Consider the following 20,193-nt stretch of genomic DNA (forward strand, 5'->3'; position numbering starts at 1 on the left):
AATTTACTTCTATTTTTGAATGGATTTTCCCCAGATTGGTTTTAACAAGACCTCTATCTACCTTAGCGACGTTGAAAACAGAAATCTAACTGGAGTTAAAATAAACCTGTGAGGCTGTAGCACTTCAAATTGGCTTGATTCCCACTAATAGAGTAACACGGCGCATCCATCCCTCCTTCCACTCATCCATCCATCCATCCCTCCAACCATTGATCACAGAAAAGACCATCGTAAAGATAACTGTTTTATTCGTCAGCCCATAGCTGTGTGGCATGCTCTCGCGAGATCTCACGCGTCCCGCTCAAGTCGCAAGGGCATATGGTATTTCAGGAAAACACGGAACCAAATACACACATGAACGAGGAGCAGCATTACATTATATCTGCTCTCATTCACAATGCAAATCAATTTAAAGATTAAGTTTCAGCATGAAAATCAACAAAAGGAAAATCAATTTAAAGATAGCATCACATTAAATCTCCTCCATCAAATAGCACCACATTACATCTCCTCTACTTCATAATGAAAATCAAATCAAAGATTAACTTTATCTGGACGTTTTAGAACATGGCCTGAGCGAGTAGTATGGGCAACAGGCTCGAGGAGCTGTTCATCAAACACATTTGTGTGGGGAAAAGGAGAAACATCATGGCGAACATCATCGGTGGCTAGTGAAGGGGAGGAAGTATCGTTGTGCTCATCATAGGCCGAACTTCCAATATCTGTTTCGCACACAGGGAGCAGGAGCAGCATTACATTGCAACTCATCCATCCCTCCTTCCCTTCATCCATCCATCTAACGGTTGATCATGGAAAAGACAATCTGTGAATGTGTACAATCTCTGTATCTGAGATATAGTCCCCACATGTATGCCACTCTGGGTAATCTGGAATGAAGTGATCAATGATGGTTCGTGAAACATCTACCATATTTTATGTTTGGGTTGTACATCACAATATAAAATTTATTAGTTGCTATCTATTTATTGATTTGGTGATGTTTTGCCACTCCTTCCATACCCTTATAGGTATTCTGAAGCTGTCTTAACCTGCGAGGAAGTCCCGTCCGACCCCACTATACGCAAGTCCTCGTATAAACATGTTCCGCATATTCGCGAGTTTCGCGTATTCACAGTTGATAAAATGCGACCTGTTTCTCTATTCATGGTTCCTTGTTTCGCGAATTCACGGTTTTTCATTGTCGCAAAAAAAAAATTCACGAGCTGTTAGCATGACACATTTATAAAACCCATTGTTCATCAGCAATGCATAAAGCAGCTGTACATACGCAAAAAACATCTTCTACGAGCCGCCAACATGATGGTGTTGTGTTTTTTTTTGTTTCACGGTGCAGTATGGTTAAGCTGTTCAAACACTTTTAATAAACTGTAAGTGCATTCCCTCAATAAATTGCAAATGGTGTTGGTTTTTTTAAAATTTGTAAGCATTTTTAATGAAACTGTAATCTACTAATCATGTGCATTTGCGGTCGGAAACATTTTAAACTTTAAAAACCTTCCTATATGATTCAGGAACTGCCAGGAACATATAACATATCCCCTTTTGAAACAATGCTGCGGCATATATTCGTGGGACTTTCATCAACCTTTGCGGATTATCGTCGACATTCTCGGGATATGCCTTGCCATTTGCGGATTTTGCCCCGCCATTCACGGTTTTCCCTCTATTCGCAGACATATCCCTCCTTTTTCCATTGAAACAATGCCCCGCCATTCGTGGTTTCGCAATTCGCGGCATTTTCCAGGAATGTATCCCCCGCGAATAGTGGGGTCCGACTGTATCTAAGAGTTCAACTGAGGTTCTAACTACCATTTTTGACTAATTCTTGCTCCAAAGATTTAAATGCACTCTTAAACATGCCCTCGCCGAGTAAAAGTTTCTTTGTTATTTAAATTCTTGTGATTTTAAACAAGAACATTAGATTGATCACACATTAGATAAATATTCTTCAGGTGATAGGTGATTAACTTTGAACAGGTGATCATCGCACAATTAGCGATTCGACACGCATCGAACTCTTAAACTCCTTTTGTAAATTCTCCCCATATTGTTTTCATTTTCTGTATTTCAATTTTCTCTCAGAGTGCATTTACAGAGCAAAAAAACAAAACGATTTCAGATGTCTTACCTTCCCTTTGCAAAAGAGCTATTCCACTCGCTTAAAAAAAAATGACTCCCTTCACATGATCGATCTAGCTGGTGCTATTTGTCGGTCGTAATTTTTTTGTTCAAAAATAATGCATACACATCATTAATCACCTGACTTTATATTATGGCCAACCTAAGCAAAGTTAGCCATAAGCAATGAAACAAAATTATCCAGGAGGGGCAGAAAAAGGAAAAAAAAAAAAAAAAAAGCAGAGAAGAAATCACCAAAAGTTACCAAAAGGTTACTAAATTCTTCAAAAGCAAAACCAGTAATGAAGCAGCAGCAGCAGGAACGTTGGGGCTAATAGGAAAAACATTGATACCTTACTAACATCGTCTTTTGCTTGTCAAAGCTAGAGTATGTTGTTTTTTGAGCCCAATACAATGGACTTACATTGAGATTTCAAATCAATCTTGTCATTACATTTCTATAATATTAATTTTCTTTTTTTTATAATAATAGCTCTATATTTTCTGTATTGTTTTGGTGAACATTGAAGAATAGAGGAAAGTCAAATCACAAACTGCGGTGCATTGTTGAAGGGACATGCATTGTGAAAATTGGGCGCTTCATTCTTGTTAAGCGTAAGATGGGCGGGAATAAAGGGGATGTGGGGGCTCGGGGGCTCCCATCCTTAACTTTTACCGAGGGTCCAAGAATCACTAAGACCACCCAAGAATCACTCCCAATTCAAAACCACGATCTTTTCAACCCCTGTTAATTGTAATTTTAGGCATGGGATGTTGGAAGGGCCTTTGACTTCTCTTTTTTTTTTTTTTTTTTGTATACAGAGTCGAGGCTCGTGAAAGAGCTAACATTTATCAAACAAACAAATCAAACAAACAAGTAAACAAAGCACATAAAAGTGGGAGCGGTCGACAAGATGGGGAGAGAAGGGGAGGAAGCACACAAACACAACATTTGAGGGCAGGGACATCGGGAGATGTGTGGGAGGCAGAGGGCCTGGGGGGGAGGCAGGATAGGTATAAAACGCAAGGACACCAAGGACTTCCAGGAAAGAAGACAAAAGTCCTCTCAAAAAAGTGGATTTGGGGTGAAATTAGCGGGGGTAGAAAAGATCAAGGTTTTGGATTGGGGAAGATAAGAGATGGTGGTGAACAGCCGTTTTAAAGACCTGGAGGGAGGAGTGGGATTGAAGAGAGTGAGGGAGTTTGTTCCAGAGGCGGGAGAAAAGAGGAATGAAGGAGTGAAGGTGAGCAGAGAGTCTTGATTTTGGCAGTTTAACCATAAGAGGGTTGCAGGCAGATCTTGTGCGACCTGCAGGAATATTTGGGGGGCAGAGCCCAGAGAGAGCTGGGGGAGCAAGGCCGGAGAGGAGTCGGTAGAAGACAGAAAGACCACCAACCTGCCTGTGGTGAGTAAGTGAAAGACCCTCGGAGATAGCGTCATCGCGGGAGATTCCAATGATTCTGAACGCTTTGGTTTCAACAGCGTGAAGACGAGCTAGGTGTGAGGTATGAGCACCAGCCCAGAGGGGAGAGCAGTATTCCATTGAGCTGCAGATGAAAGCCTTGTATGTGGTGAGGAGCTCAGGTGTGCCAAGGAAGGACTTCGCACGACGGAGGATGCCCAGTCGGCGACTGGCTTTGGAGGCCAGCTTGGAAATGTGGTTTTCCCAGGAAAGATCATGGCAGATAGTGAGACCCAAAAGCTTGAGTGACAGAACTTCTTGGAGAGGATTATTCAGAAAGTAGATGGGAGGGTTGTCCAGTCGGTCTTTTCGGAGAGACATCGTAAGAGTGTGAGATTTGTCAGGTTTGAAAGACATGTTCCACTTGTTTGCCCAGTCTGTGATTTTGTCCAGGTCTGCATAGAGTGAGGAGGCTGCAGCCTGCCGATCTGAGGGATGACGAATGGAGCGGCAGAGAGTGGAGTCATCAGCAAAGAGAGAAAGAGATCTGGACCCAAATATGTGGCAATTTCATGGACAGAGATCTATCTCAAGTGCTGTCCTGTCCAATTACTACCCACAACTCTTTGATATTAATTCTGGGGGTGACAGCCACAGCTAGAGCAAATATATCAGTCTTTACTGTGCGTTGAGTTACTCTCTGGAAATGTTGGCTTGCACTATGAGCTGTGTGCAGGAGGGTTCTTGTATTTGCTTCTTTATGGATCTAAGGAGAAAGATGACTTCTATCTTGTTGACGGATACCGAAAACATTGAGGCTATGTGTGGCAACTGCTAGCTTGTTTGTTGTAATCTGCACATCATGTCTTCCCAGAAAGGGAAAGGGCTCCGAATTGTTGTTTTTGACGATAAGAAACTGCCGCCAGTTTATTTGGAAACAAATTTTACCCTTCCGCCTCTTTCTTTCTGTGATTTCACTTTGTTCTCAAAATAATCCCAGACTATGTCCATTCGAATAACCCTTTTGATTTGGCCCTGGATGTTACGAAGAAGTTCAATGCAGAGTCAAAGTTTTTAGCACCAGCTGGGTTTCACTATGTTGACAACTGCAGCCGTTCAAGTTATTTGATGTTCCCATTATACAATTATAAATAAAAGATACAAAATAACTATATATTTTGCAAATGAAGATGAAATATGGAATTGTCAAAGTTTGAAATAGGGTTGACCACATTTCGTTTTTGCCCTGACAATTGGTTGCATCCCATGTTCCTTACTTCCAAAGTAATTCAGTAGTGAGGTTTGATTGGGGCTGTGTATATAACTTTATGCAAAAATATTCCAGATCAGCATCAATTAAAATACAGTGTAAATAAAAGCATGAGAAATAATTGCATAATTAAGTTACAATGTGAATAAAGTTACCAATCCAGAGTCAACAAAATGTCATGCGAAAGCAAGTTATACCTTGTGATGATAATCTGATTTTGAAACCTCGTCCTGTGACACTCACATCAGAGTGAAAAAATATCCGTATGAAGTTGGAGTATGACGTAATGATCCGTCCAGTGTTTTGAGGTTGGCACATTGTGATCTCTTGCTGTTGTGTGTTTGTGTAGACCACACGCAACCAATCATATGGACAATTATAAGGATGTTCCAGATCCAGATTTTCCACAGTCAGCACCACAATATGTCCATCAGGCGCATTCACATCCCAAACACAGTCCATGTTGTTTTCATAAGACAAAGGGAATCCGGGAGAGACGAGCCAACCTTCTGCCAAAAGGAATCCTCCGCATGACTCTGCATGGAAAAATAACGGGCATTATCAACTTGGAAAGATGTTGCTGAAGAAACATTAAATATTAATGAAATTGAATATTTTGCACAATAAATGTATTGTTTTTCATCCGATTACGTTGATCTAATCTTCACGGCCTTGTAGCAGATCTGCCTTTCACCAAGCCTAGATATGCTTGGATCAGGGTGGGAATTATACATTCGTTATTATTATTACCTAATGATACCACTATTATAATTGTTAATACTAGCAGAGTACCCCCCCCCAGCCCCCCCCCCTCGCCCCACTCTACTCCACTCCACTTCCCCCCACAATACCCCTTCAACCGTCACCCAAGCTAACAGTACACACGACCAAGCAACCCACACCCTCTTCTTCCCCCCACACCATCTCCACCATCCCCTCACAATACCCCTACAACTGTCACCCTAGCTAACAATACTCCCAACCATCCCAGACAATCCCCCATCAACTATCACCCCAACTAACAAAACCCATGACCAACCCACACGACCCGCCCCATCCAACCTCCCCAATCAGTATCGGAATCCAAGCTCAGAATGCACTGTCTCTATGTACTGTCGCCGGCAGGATCACAGTGAATTCACAATGTGATGTCACTGGCAAACTCGAAAATCGACACTCTAGACTCTCTAGAGCTTTTTTCGACACTTTGTGATTGGCAAATAAAAATTCCCTTCAAATTAGACTGTGATTAATGATTGTCAATGGTTTTCAGAAGAAAAAACATTTGAGTTTGGGTTCCCTTTTAAGGGTCTTTTGGGTCTTCGTGGTCTTTTCAGTCTTTTTGTTCTTTTCGTTCTTCAGGGTGTTTTTGGTATTTTGGGTCTTTGGGGTCTTTTCAGTCTTCAGTGTCTTTTTGGTCTTTTGGGTGTTTTGGTCTTCAGGGTCTTGAAGGGTATTTGGGGTATTTTGCAACTTTGGGGTCCATTGATTCTCCAGAATCCATTGGGTCTCCAGGGTCTTTTCAACCTTTCGGTTCTTTAAAGGGTCTTTGGGGTCTTTTCATCTTTTTGGTATTTTGGATCTTCAAGGATCTTTGGGGTCTTTTGGGTCTTCAGGATCTTTTGGTTATCTTGGGTCTGCAGGGTCATTAAAGGTATTTGGGGTAGTTTGGGTCTTCGTGGTCTTTTGGGTCTTCGGGGTATTTTGGGTCCTCATGGGTCCTCTGGGTCTTTTTGATCTTCAGGGTCTTTTCGGTCTTTTGGGTATTTGGGATATTTTGGTTCCTCAGGATCTTGAAGAATGTCTTTAGGGTCTTCAGGGTCTTTTGGGTGTTTGGGGTATTTGGGGTCTTTTCAGTATTTTAGGTCTTCGGGATATTTTGGCTCTTCGTGGTATTCTGGGTCTTCGGGGTCCATTTGGGTCTTTTGGGCATTTGGGGTCTTTGGGGTCTTTTAGGTCTTTGGGGTATTTTGGATCTTCGGTGTATTTTGGGTCTTCGGGGTCCACTGGATCTCTGGGGTCTTTTCTATTTTTGGCTATTTTGGATCTTCAAGGATCTTTGGGGTCTTTTGGGTCTTCAGCATCTTTTGGGTATCTTGGGTCTTCAGGGTCTTTAAGGGTCCCAAAGCAATGATCACCCCATTTCTTGGTTTCTTAGGTCATACAAGTGGAACATGTCTTTCAATCCTGACAAATCTCACACTCTTACTAGGTCTCTCCAAAAAGAGCGACTGGACAACCCTCCCATCTACTTTCTCAACAATCCTCTCCAAGAAGTTCTGTCACTCAAGCTTTTGGGTCTCACTATCTGCCATGATCCTTCTTGGGAAAACCACATTTCCAAGCTGGCCTCCAAAGCCCGTCGCCGACTGGGCATCCTCCGTCGTGCGAAGTCCTTCCTCGGCACACCTGAGCTCCTCACCACATACAAGGCTTTCATCCGCAGCTCAATGGAATACTGTTCTCCCCTATGGGCCGGTGCTCCTGCCTCACACCAAGCTCGGCTTCACGCTGTTGAAACCAAAGCTTTCAGAATCATTGGAATCTCCCGTGATGAAGCTATCTCCGAGGGCCTTACACTCACTCACCGCAGACAGGTAGGTGGTCTTTCTGTCTTCTACCGACTCCTCTCTGGCCTTGCTCCCCCAGCTCTCTCTGTGCTTTGTCCCCCAAATATTCCTACAGGTCACACAAGATCTGCCAGCAACCCTCTGATGGTTAAACTGCCGAAATCTCGGCTCTCTGCTCACCTTCACTCTTTCATGCCTCTTTTCTCCCGCCTCTGGAACAAACTCCCTCACTCCCTTCAATCCCACTCCTCCCTCCAGGTCTTTAAAACAGCTGTTCACCACCATCTCTTATCTTCCCCCATCCAAAACCTTGATCTTTTCTACCCACACTAATTCACCCCAGATCCACCTTGTTTGAAATTCCAACTTCTTTCCTGGAACTCATGTTTCCTGGAAGTCACAGGAGGTCACGTTTTTTCGAAGCTGCTCCATGCGCTCACGTTTGCGAAGTTAAGTAATTTTTCACAATTGTGTTTTTGTCGAGACTGTATCTATCTTTCGGTGTGTGTACCTATAGTGTGTCTTTAGGAAGATTTTCGGTGTTAATTTTTCATACATGTGTACTAAATCGTCGGTTAATTCGTGTCGCGTATTCTGAGGCCTAGTACTAGTACTAGTAGGCTTAGGCTACCGTCTCCGACTTTGTGGCTTTGTTTTCTCTCAGCGGTTCGTTGATTGCGCTGCAATTACTTTCGTTCTCTGTTTTGCCCCAGTCGTTCACCCCATACTTCCTTGTTTATTATATCTCAACTCAAAAAAAAAAAAAACCCCCAAAAAGAAGTTTTCCTTCTCAGTTCTTATTCGTTTATTTGTTGTCCTTATTTGTTCGTTCGTTCTTCGTTCACGTTGTTCATGATCACGTGATCATGTTGTTAAAAATGTTTCAACTTTCCCCTGAAGAACTGTTTTCTGTCATATATTATAACACCTTTTTCTTCTTCTCCTATAAAAGGATGCTTTCGACTTGCTCACCAAATCAGTTCATTCCAAAAAAAAAATACCATCTCTTACAGTTCCTTTTTTCTACATTCCCGAAACTCTCCAGCACTCCACCCCTCCTTCAGCGTCCTCAAACATATTTTTGACTCGAAGGTCTCAAACTCATTTTGCAAGAAATGTCGTTTCCCATTAATCGTATATTTTTCAAAATCCAATCTCACCCCTCCCCTCCAAATATTCCCCATCCCCCCTTCCCTCCAAAACTTCCCCATCACCCCTCCCCTCCAAATCTACCCCCTTACCCCTCACCTCCAAATCTTCCCCATCACCCATCTCTTTCAAATATTCCCCCTTGCCCCTCCCCTCCAAATCTTCCCCATCACCCATTTCTTTCAAATCTTCCCCCTTGCCCCTCCCCTCCAAATCTTCCCCATCACCCCTTCCCTCCTAAACTTCCCCATCACCGCTCCCCTCCAAAACTTCCCCATCTCCCCTCCCCTCCAAATCTACCCCCTTGCCCCTCCCCTCCAAATCTTCCCCATCACCCATCTCTTTCAAATCTTCCCCATTGCTCCTCCCCTCCAAATCTTCCCCATCACACATCCCTTTCAAATCTTCCCCCTTTCCCCTCCCCTCCAAATCTTCCCCATCACCCCTTCCCTCCAAAACTTCCCCATCACCCCTCCCCTCCAAAACTTCCGCATCACCCCTCCCCACCTAATCTACCCCCTTGCCCCTCCCCTCCAAATCTTCCCCATCACACATCGCTTTCAAATCTCCCCCCCTTGCCCCTTCCCTCCCTCCCTCCCAAACTCACCCTACACCCCTCCCCTTCGAGACTCTCCCTCGCTCCTCCCCTCCTAGACTCCCCTCTCACCCCTCCTCCTCAAAGCATCCTCCCCGCTTCTTCCCCCTTCCAACTTTCACCTCCATCTCCCCCCACCTTCTGCCTTGCTCTGCCCCCTCCTCAAATAACACCTCACTGTGCCTCACCCAATCTCCATCAAACCTTTTGGCCGCCACATTCTTCCCTTTCTCCAAGCTATTCTGAAATCTCTGACACACCTTCAACAGCTCTCCTTACCTCTTCCTCCTCTTCCATATCTTACCCTACCCCTCCCCCCCTGTTCTGTATCTGATGCTCCCCCTTCCTCTTCATTAACGGTATGGACCTCAAACATCCGGGGCCTTCGCTCAAACTTAACTGATCTCTCCATGCAGGTTGCTTCTGACAAACCAGATGTGATCTGCTTAACAGAAACTTTCCTCCTTCATGATGTCTCCGATTCCTTGGTATCTCTCCCAGGTTACTGCCTCCTCCGGTATGATAGACCTGATCCTCGTCCTGGAGGTGGGGTTGCTATCTTTATAAAAAACTATCTTCCTCACTCGCCCTGCAATGCCCTCTCTCCACCTCACCCCAAGGAATACCTTTGGCTACGGCTTCCCCTTCGCTCCCACCTTTTGTTCATATGTATGTTGTACCGTCCACCAAACAGTGATGACTCCATCTACATCTCGCTGTCTGATAATATGGACCAACTTCTATCTACCCATCCCAACTCTCTCTTCCTCATATGTGGTGATTTCAATTGTCACCATGCCAGTTGGCTGGGTGTGGGTACCCCTCTCACCAGCCATGGCTCTTCAGCAAAGGACTTCTGCGACTCACTGGGACTGACACAATCTGTCAATTTCGTGACCCGGATCTCAGTCAACGGAGCATCTTCTCTTCTGGACTTGGTTTTTTTTTTTTGTTTTTTTTTTGTATACTGAATCGAGGCTCGTGAAAGAGCTGACATTTACTTCACAAACAAATCAACCAGACAAACAAAATATATAAAAAGAGGGAGCGGAAGACAAGAGAATGGGAAGCACACAAACACTTGAGAGCACAAAACATTTAAGAGCAGGGAGATGTGTGGGAGGGAGAGGGCTTGGGGGGAGGAGGCGTGGGAAGGGGGGGGGGGGTGGGAGAAGTATAAAACACAAGGACACCAAGGACTTCCAGGACAGAAGTTGGTATTTCAAAAAGTGGTATTGGTGTGAAATTATCGGGGATAGAAAAGATCAAGGTTTTGGATGGGGGAAGATAAGAGATGATGGTGAACAGCTGTTTTAAAGACCTGGAGGGTGGAGTGGGATTGAAGAGAGTGAGGGAGTTTGTTCCAGAGGCGGGAGAAAAGAGGAATGAAGGAGTGAAGGTGAGCAGAGAGTCTTGATTTTGGCAGTTTAACCATAAGAGGGTTGCAGGCAGATCTTGTGCGACCTGTAGGAATATTTGCGGGACAGAGCCCAGAGAGAGCTGGTGGGGCAAGGCCAGAGAGGAGTCGGTAGAAGACGGAAAGACCACCAAACTGCCTGCGGTGAGTGAGTGAGAGGCCCTTGGAGTTAGCTTCATCGCGGGAGATTCCAATGATTCTGAATGCTTTGCTTTCAACAGCGTGAAGACGAGCTAGGTGTGAGGCAGGAGCACCAGCCCAGAGGGGAGAGCAGTATTCCATTGAACTGCAGATGAAAGCCTTGTACGTGGTGAGGAGCTCAGGTGTGCCAAGGAAGGACTTCGCATGACATGACGGAGGATGCCCAGTCGGCGACTGGCTTTGGAGGCCAGATTTGAAATGTGGTTTTCCCAGGAAAGATCATGGCAGATAGTGAGACCCAAAAGTTTGAGTGACAAAACTTCTTGGAGAGGATTATTCAGAAAGTAGATGGGAGGGTTGTCCAGTCGGTCTTTTCGGAGAGACATCGTAAGAGTGTGAGATTTGTCAGGATTGAAAGACATGTTCCACTTGTTTGCCCAGTCTGTGATTTTGTCTAGGTCTGCAGAGAGTGAGGAGGCTGCAGACTGCTGATCTGAGGGATGAAGAATGGAGCGACAGAGAGTAGAGTCATCAGCAAAGAGATAGGGAGGATTTTCAAGAGAGTCGGAGAGATCATTGATGAAGACCAGAAAATGCACAGGGCCCAGAACACTGCCTTGGGGAACTCCAGCCTGAACAGGAAGAGGAGATTAGAGAAACCCATTCAGGGCCACACGTTGACTACGACTAGAGAGGAAGTCCGCCAGCCATGCGTGGAGATTTCCATGGATACCAACAGAGGAGAGTTTGGTGAGCAGAGCGGGGTGCCAGACCGTATCGAAGGCACGTGATATGTCAAGGGAGACAGCTCTAATTTCCTGTTTGGCATTGAGGACCTCCATCCATTGTTGAGAAAGCAGTAGCAGCATGTCCAGAGTAGAGTGACCAGGTCTGAAACCAAATTGATGATCAGAGATCAAGCCATTGGAGAAGAGGAATGATTTCATATCTGAAGCAATGATGGATTCCATGACTTTACTGATAATTGAGAGAAGCCTGATTGGTCTGTAGTTGCTGGGATCTGTTTTTGCACCTTTTTTGTGCAAAGCGGTGATGTTGGCAGATTTCCAAGCAGATGGCAGATGACCTTGAGCAAAAGAGAGTGTGAAGAGAACAGAGAGAGGGAGTGAAAGAGCGGAAGAACAAGATTTTAGGACGCGTGGGCTGATGCCGTCAGGTCCAGTTGCAGAATCAGAGTCGAGGGTTGACAGAAAGTTTTTCACCTTGTCAGGAGGAAAGGACACAGAGTCCAGGAGCAGCTGGGTACGACTGGGTATGGTGGGTACAGAGAGGGATGGGTTTGGGACACAAGATTTAGAGGCAAATACAGAGTTGAGGCATTCAGCTTTTTCACGCGCGGAGTCAGCCGTGTGGCCATTTGAGGTGAGGGAGGGGATGGAGGGGGAACAAACACCAGAAACAGATTTGACCAGATGCCACCAGGATTTGGAAGAGGGAGACAGATAAGAGAGTTCTGTCCTGAGAATGGAGAGATATTGTTTCCTGGCTCTCCTGAGGGTGGACACACACTTGTTTCGGGCTTTGTGAAAGGAAATGAGATTTCCTTCCGTTGGATTTGCTTTCCAGGAGACGAAAGCAAGTTCTTTCTGGGCAACAGCCTCACCACAAGATTCCGTGTACCATGGACGGGAGGAAGGGTATGACAACTGAAGACGAGATGGGATAAATCTGTGCATGAGAGAGAGCAGTTCACTTTGTAAGAATTCCCAGGATGAGTTTATGTCAGAGGCGGTATAGATGGGAGACCAGTCCAGATGATTGATGGCTGCTTGAAGACCATGCTAGTTGGCCTGAGTGAAATGCCAGACTCGTCGACGCTGAGGAGGCTCTCTCAGAATGGTCAGAGAGATGTCCACTTTGACAAGCACATGATCAGAAGAACCGATTGGAGCAGAAGAAGAGCAGCAGACATTAGCAGGGAAGATTGTCATAACCAAATCTAGAAGAGAAGAAACTCCATTGGCTGAGATCCGGGTCGGGAAATTGACAGATTGTGTCAATCCCAGTGAGTCACAGAAGTCCTTTGCTGAGGTGCCATGACTGGTGAGAGAGGAACCCACACCCAACCAGGTGGCATGATGACAGTTGAAGTCACCACATATGAGGAAGAGAGAGTTGGGATGAGTGGATAGAAGTTGGTCCATGTTGTCAGAGAGTGAAATGTAAATTGAGTCATCACTGTTTGGGGGACGGTACAGAACACATATGAACAAAAGGTGGGAGCGGAGAGGAAGCCGTAGCCAGAGGTACTCCTGGGGGTGAGGAGGAGAGAGGGCAGTGCAAGGAGAATGAGGAAGAGAGTTTTTGATAAAGATAGCCACCCCACCACCAGGACGAGGCTCAGGTCTATCATACCGGAAGAGGGAGTAACCAGGAAGAGATATTGAGGAATCAGAGACATCTTGAAGGAGGAAAGTCTCTGTTAAGCAGATCAAGTCTGGTTTGTCAGAAGCAACCTGTATGGAGAGATTTTTTTTTTTTTTTTTTTTTGTATACAAGATCGAGGCTCGTGAAAGAGCTAACATTAATCACACAAAAAGACAAACCGACACACAAAACACAAAAAACAAGGGGAGCGGCAGACAAGATGGGGAGAGAGGGTGAGGACACAAAAGAGAGGGGGAAGAAGGGGAAGGACACAAACACAACATTTGAGAGCAGGGACATCGGGAGGACTTGGGGGGAGGTGGGAGAGGATTAAAACATATGAACACTGCAAGGACTCTGGGGTGAATTACCGGGGGTAGAAAAGATCAAGGTTTTCGATGGGGGAAGATAAGAGATCAGTCAGGTTTGAGCGAAGGCCCCGGATGTTTGAGGTCCATACCGTTAAAGAAGAGAGAGGGGGAGCATCGGGTACAGGACAGGGGAGGGGAGGAGTAGGGTAAGATGAAGGATGAGAGGGGGAGGTAGGGAGAGCAGTTGATAGTGTGTCAGAGATTACAGAAGAGTTCCAAGAAAGGGAAGGATGAGGAGGATGAAAGGTTTGGTGGTGAAGGGATGAGGCAGAGTGAGGGGTTGTTTGAGGGGGGGCATGGGACAGTAGAAGGTTGGGGGGGGTGGAGGCATGAGATAGAAGGGAGACGAGGTGGGGAGGAGGCAACTTTGAGGAGGGGGGAGGAGGGAGAATTTGAGAGGAATGGTATGGGGGGAGATTTGAATGGGAGGAGTTGGGGGGGAGTTTTGAAGGGGAGGAGTGAGGCAGGAGTTTAGGAGGGGAGGGGCAAGGGGGGAGTTTAGGAGGGGAGGGGCAAGGGGGGAGTCTAGTAGTGGAGGGGCAAGGGGGGAGTTTAGGAGTGTAGTGGCAAGGGGGGGGATTTGGAGGGGAGGGGCAAGGGAGGAGTTTATGAGGGGAAGGGCAAGGGGGGAGTTCAGGAGTGGAGGGGCAAGGGGGGATTTGGAGGGGAGGGGCAAGGAGGGACTTTAGGAGGGGAAGGGCAGGGGGGGAGTTCAGGAGTGGAGGGGCAAGGGGGGAGTTTAAGAGTGGAGGGGAAACGGGGGAGTTTAGGAGTGTAGGTGCAAGGGGGGGATTTGGAGGGGAGGGGCAAGAGGGGAGTTTAGAAAGTGGATGATTAATGAAAGATGAACATTGATAACAAATTGGGTTCGTTGTGATTTTCAAGTTAGCAATCCGATTCAGAACGATGGAGGAGGGATGGAATGAATGTGAATTTAGACCATGTAGTGAGGGAGACGTATAAGATATTGAATTTCTTTTTTTTGACGTGGAATGAGTTGGAGAGGAAATTGAGAAAAGCCTTTTAAATAGGAAGAAAAACAGCGTGCTGTAATATACCACTGAATAAACCACTGAAGGGGAAAGGTTAAACATATTTAAAATAATATTTAAACAGAACCGTGAACAATCTTATATGCACAAAATACCAACGGGGGGAGGGCCGAGAGGGACCACCACGAGTCACGTGAACAGGGCAAAAGGTGGATGGCAAGGAGATAATGGGGGCAGGGCGAAAAGCACTGCGATACACCTGGACAGAAAGTACAGGATGAGACAACGGCACACGTGGAGAAAGGAAAAATAAGTTTTTTTTTGTTTGTTTTTTTTGTGGGGGGGGGGTGGGGTGGGGTGGGGTGGGGATTTAAAACGTTAGACAGAGAGTATTACGTTCGGTGTAGAAGGGAAAAACTGAGAGCCAAGCAAAACACGATGTGGGGACTTAAGTTAACAAACACCGACAGGGGTACAAGGCCGCACACGAGGCGAAGAACAGGATTAATTAATTACGAGTTACAGGAAATTCAAACCAAAACTAACTATAAACAAACAATAAAGCATGGACGATAAAGTAACGAGTTGAAATTTGACAAACACACGAATGAAAAAATAACCACTTTGGATGCCCGGAGAGAAACCAAGCCTCCAGGTCGGAAGCTTCAACAACTAGGCCGCGTGGTCCGCGCGCGGCACGAGATACTCGACTATTTTTTACAGGTATGAAAGATTAACCCCGATAAAACTTCCGAGGGACACTTAAAAGGTACACACAAGTAAGATAAACAGTTTAGACAAGAATACAAATGTGACAATGACTTAGCTTCGAGCGTGCGCGAAGATCGTGGAACAGCTTCGAAAATCCGTGACCGCCCCCTAGAACGCCTCCTAGAACTAAACACATCTTGTTCATTAGCCGAATCAACTCAGGAGATCATAATGATGATTTTGGTCTGCCACACTCACCACATACAGCTCCTCACATACAGCTCCACAGCTCCTCACCACATACAAGGCTTTCATCCGCAGCTCAATGGAATACTGCTCTCCCCTCTGGGCTGGTGCTCCTGCCTCACACCTAGCTCGCCTTCACGCTGTTGAAACCAAAGCATTCAGAATCATTGGAATCTCCTGCGATGAAGCTAACTCCAAGGGCCTCTCACTCACTCACCGCAGGCAGGTTGGTGGTCTTTCCGTCTTCTACTGACTCCTCTCTGGCCTTGCCCCCCCCCCAGCTCTCTCTGGGCTCTGTCCCGCAAATATTCCTACAGGTCGCACAAGATCTGCCTGCAACCCTCTTTTGGTTAAACTGCCAAAATCAAGACTCTCTGCTCACCTTCACTCCTTCATTCCTCTTTTCTCCCGCCTCTGGAACAAACTCCCTCACTCTCTTCAATCCCACTCCACCCTCCAAGTCTTTAAAACAGCTGTTCACCACTATCTCTTATCTTCCCCCATCCAAAACCTTGATCTTTTCTACCCCCGCTAATTTCACCCCAATGCCCCTTTTTGAAATACCAACTTCTGTCCTGGAAGTCCTGGCAGTGTCCATATGTTTTATACCTCTCCCACCGCCCCCTTCCCATGCCCCCCCCCCCAAAGCCCTCGCCCTCTCTCAGATCTCTCGATGTCTCCATGTCTCTCGGTCCCTGCTCTCAAATGTTGTGTTTGTGTCCTTCCCCCTCTCTCCCCATCTTGTCTACCGCTCCCGATGTTATATGTTTTATGTGTCGGTTTGTCTTTCTGTGTGATTAATGTTCGCTCTTTCACGAGCCTCGATCTTGTATACAAAAAAAAAAAAAAAAAGTCCTTGATGTCCTTGTGCTTTATACTTCTCCCTCCCCCCCCCCCCCCCTTCCCATGCCTGCTCCCCCCGGGCCCTCTCCCTTCCACACATCTCCCTGCTCTTGGATGTTGTGTTTGTGTGCTTCCCCTTTTCTCCCCATCTTGTCTTCCGCTCCCTCTTTTTGTGTATTTTGTTTGTCTGGTCGATTTGTTTGTGAAGTAAATGTTAGCTCTTTCACGAGCCTCGATTCAGTATACAAAAAAAAAAAAAAAAAAAAAAACCACCACATCAGAAAACTCCAGTGGAACTCCACAAAAAAAAAACATGCCTCACACAGACAACTCATCCATTTATCGTAGTTTGGAATCGCCCTTGACGAAGCTAAATCTATCACTTTGCCATTGCAGACAGTTCGCTGTACTCTGTCTTCCACCACATACTTTGTCATCTTGCTCCCTCTTCTCTTTCCATGCTGTGTCCCCCCACAAGTTTCTGCAGGGCTCACACAGTCCATCATCAAACCCCTCCTGATGAAAATACATAAATCCAGGATCACTGCTCACCTCCATCATTGGTTCCTCTTTTTCCCCACCTGTAGAATCAATTTCCTCATCCTCTTCAATCTCATCCGTACCTCCAGGTCTTCAAGACAACTGCTCACCACCATCTCAGATCGTCCCCAATCCAAAACCATGATATTTTCTGCCATTGTTAACCACAATTATATGCATGCGATATTGGAAGGGCCTTTTACTTCTCTGGATGAAAGATGCAGCAATCTCATGGTCAGGGATGTATCTCAAATGCTGACCTGTGCAAACGCCACCCACAGCTCCTTGATATTAATTATGGGAGTGACAGCCACAGCTGTAGCAACTATATCAGTGTTTACTGTACGTCGAGTTACTTTCTGGAAACATTGGCTTGCACCATGAGCTGTGTGCAGGAGTATTCAGTATCTGCTTCTTCATGGATCTGATGAGAAAGCTGGGCTTCTATCTTGTTGATGGATACCCAAAACATTGGGTCTGTGTGGCAACTACTAGCTTGTCTGTTGCAATTTGCAAATCATGTTTTTCCAGAAAGGCAAAGAGTTCCGACTTGTTGTCTTCGACAATAAGAAACCGCTGCCCGTTTGTTTGGAAGTAAATTTGACTTTTAAAGTCTTATTTTTGCTCATTTTCCATGGTTCCTTCTTTCTGTGTTTTCAGGTTGTGCTCAAAATAACAATCCCACACGATGTCCCCTCGAATAGCCCTTTTGATTTGGTCCTGAATGGTACTCGGTAGAGCGCATAACTCCATCAGGCTGAACAGTTTACGTTTTGTATCCCACTGATATGTCAGATCTGGATCCGGGCCTGAACCAAACTCGAAGAAGCTTGTTCTTGTCACCCAACTCATTCACCAAGTTTTGTCATAAGTCGTCCACAACCTTTTGAAATATCATGCTATATGTTGGTTTTGGTCCAATCATTCAATGGTGAAGAATTAGTTGGCAATTTTAAAAGTTCTCGTATCCGAATCTGGATTCCGATCTGCAATAAAATCGAATCATTTCACCCAATTGTCACACACCCAACGTCTCCACCAAGTTTTGTCCGAATCTGTCCACAACTTTATGAGATATCTTGTTCACAAACAGACAGACAGAGGTGAAAATATGACCTCCATCCACCCTTGTTTGCACAGGTAATCAGAAATAAAGAAAACAAAATAACTATATATTTTGCAAATTAAGATGAAAGATGGAATTGTCAAAGTTTGAATGAGGGTTGGCGACAATTTATTTCTGCCATGACAATTGATTGTATCCCATGTTCTTTACTTATACAAAGTAACGTGAGTAGTGTGGTTTCACTGGGGCTGCATATATAACCTTGCACAAATATTTTTTTCCAGATGAGCAGCAATTAAGCACAGTGTAAATAAAAGTATAAGACAATGACATATTTAAGTTACAATTTGAATAAAGGTATTAATCCACAGTCAGCAAAATGTCATGCAAAAGCAAATTGTACCTTGTGATGATAATGTGATATTGAAACCTTGTCCTGTGACACTCACATCAGAGTGAAAAAATATCCGCATGAAGTTGGAGGTTGATGTGATGATTCGTCCGATATTTTGAGGTTGGCACATTGTGATCTCTCGCTGGGTTGTGTTTGTGTAGGCCACACCCAACCAATCATATGAGCAATAATAATTATGTTCCAGATCCATGTTTTCCACAGTCAGCACCACAACATGTCTGTCAGGCGCTCTCACATCCCAAACACAGTCCATGCTGTTAGCATAGTTGAAAGGGAACCCGGGAGAGAGGAGCCAACCTTGTGCCAAAAGGTTTCCTCCGCATGACTCTGCATGGAAAAATAACCAGCATTATCAACTTGGGAAGATGTTGTTGAAGTAACATTAAATATTGATGAAATTGAATATTTTGCACAATAAATGTATTGTTTTTAACACACTAGTGGGCTCGTTGGTACATTGGAGCAAATTTTGATTTCTCTTCATGGCCTTGTAGCATACCTGCCTGCTGTACTGCTTGAGCAACAGCTTACCTTTCACCAAACTCAGATATGCTTGGGCAATGTCGGGAATTATACGTTCGTTATTATTATTACCTCATTATAGCAATATTATTATTGTTGTTAATATTACAAGTACTAGTGAGGTACCCGTGCTACTCACGGGTGGGAGGCCAGAAGCAAACAGACAATGCAAAAACGGTGAATGCTAAAGCATGAAACCAATAAATTCCACATTCCTGTAGCACCTTCAGTCGCACATCAGACATGGACAGCAAGTTTGTGAAGGACTTCCATGAAAAACGTACCCGTTCGCAAACAAACGGGTACGTTTGTTCCATACCCAGTCAATGGCGAATCTGCATATAGATATCCGCGAATTCACGTTTAGAAAGTAGAAACCGTCACGGCATGTCGTCATTCACTTGAACTCGATATCTCTTTTTTCATTCCAAACAGCACAACTCCAATCACAAATGAAATAACATTAATATAAAAAATAAACTTTTAACAACATTCATGACATAAACAAATATTTAAATCCTGATGTGAAGTTCTGTACGGTTGGGTGAATACAATTACGAATTCAAAATCGTAATTGTATTCACTCAATTCCAATCATTAATTGATACTTCAACAAAACAATAAACACGATTAACATTTAACGATTTAAAATTACGATTGAATGATGGTTGTATTTGGATATTATCAAACCGGCACATTGCCGTCATCTGTTTCCGCATTCGCGGCAGGTTCATAATTGTCATCAAAATCTAAACAGTATTTGTAGAATTTCAATAAAAGCCACATCACTGTTCATATCGGTAAATATTATTCCATCGTGTTTGGAAAAACTGGAAAATTGGAAAACTTGGAAAAACAATATCGCATATTTTACTCCAAGGGGTCCCAGGAATACCCACCCAAAATATCGTTGCGATCGGTTGAGCCGTTTTTGCGGTACCTTCGAACAGACAGACGGACATTTGGTGAATTATAATAAGATGAATTATTATCTGATTTGTTACAACATTTGCTTTGTATTTAGAAGGACAAGCCATTGAAGGAAATATTAAGCTGCTCTAAACACCTTAACACAGCGTGCATTTAAGACATGGGATTCTTCTGGATTATTTGTCGTTAAATAACATAACCAACTCAGGAGGTCATGACGATCTTAGTGTCTCACACTCCACATCAGAAAGATCCAGTAGAACTCCACAGAAACATGTCTCACACACACAACCCGTCCATTTTCAGTAGTTTATCTCAAGGGTCTTGCATACCTGCGAGCTTTTCCAAAACCAACACAAGACTTGTGCACATTTCATTTATATCTCTTGAAAGAAAAATGTCACTCTGTGAAACTAAAGTAGAGCTCTGGATATGAGCAATCAGATTGGTAATAATAGCCGGCGAAGCCGGTGTTGTGAATGAAC

General features: G+C 44.7%; 1 protein-coding gene across 4 annotated transcripts in view; it reads right to left on the minus strand.

Moving 5' to 3' along the window:
* Positions 1 to 231: 231 nt before the first annotated feature.
* The window catches only part of LOC137424489 (cubilin-like), a 425,110-nt gene continuing 405,148 nt past the window's right edge, over positions 232 to 20,193 (minus strand). For 2 of the 4 annotated variants that reach the window (XM_078775514.1, XM_068111981.2), the window contains 3 exons: positions 18,245 to 18,583; positions 5,010 to 5,348; positions 232 to 722 (listed from right to left, as the gene is read on the minus strand). In XM_078775514.1, the coding sequence (XP_078631640.1) occupies positions 535 to 722; positions 5,010 to 5,348; positions 18,245 to 18,583 (866 nt within the window). In that variant the 3' untranslated portion in view covers positions 232 to 534. The remainder of the gene's footprint in view (positions 723 to 5,009; positions 5,349 to 18,244; positions 18,584 to 20,193) is intronic. The other 2 variants (XM_068111983.2, XM_068111984.2) reach the window with 2 other exon arrangements.

Source organism: Myxine glutinosa, chromosome 4, assembly GCF_964187855.1.
Source record: "Myxine glutinosa chromosome 4, kmMyxGlut1.1, whole genome shotgun sequence".
Taxonomy (NCBI): domain Eukaryota; kingdom Metazoa; phylum Chordata; class Myxini; order Myxiniformes; family Myxinidae; genus Myxine; species Myxine glutinosa.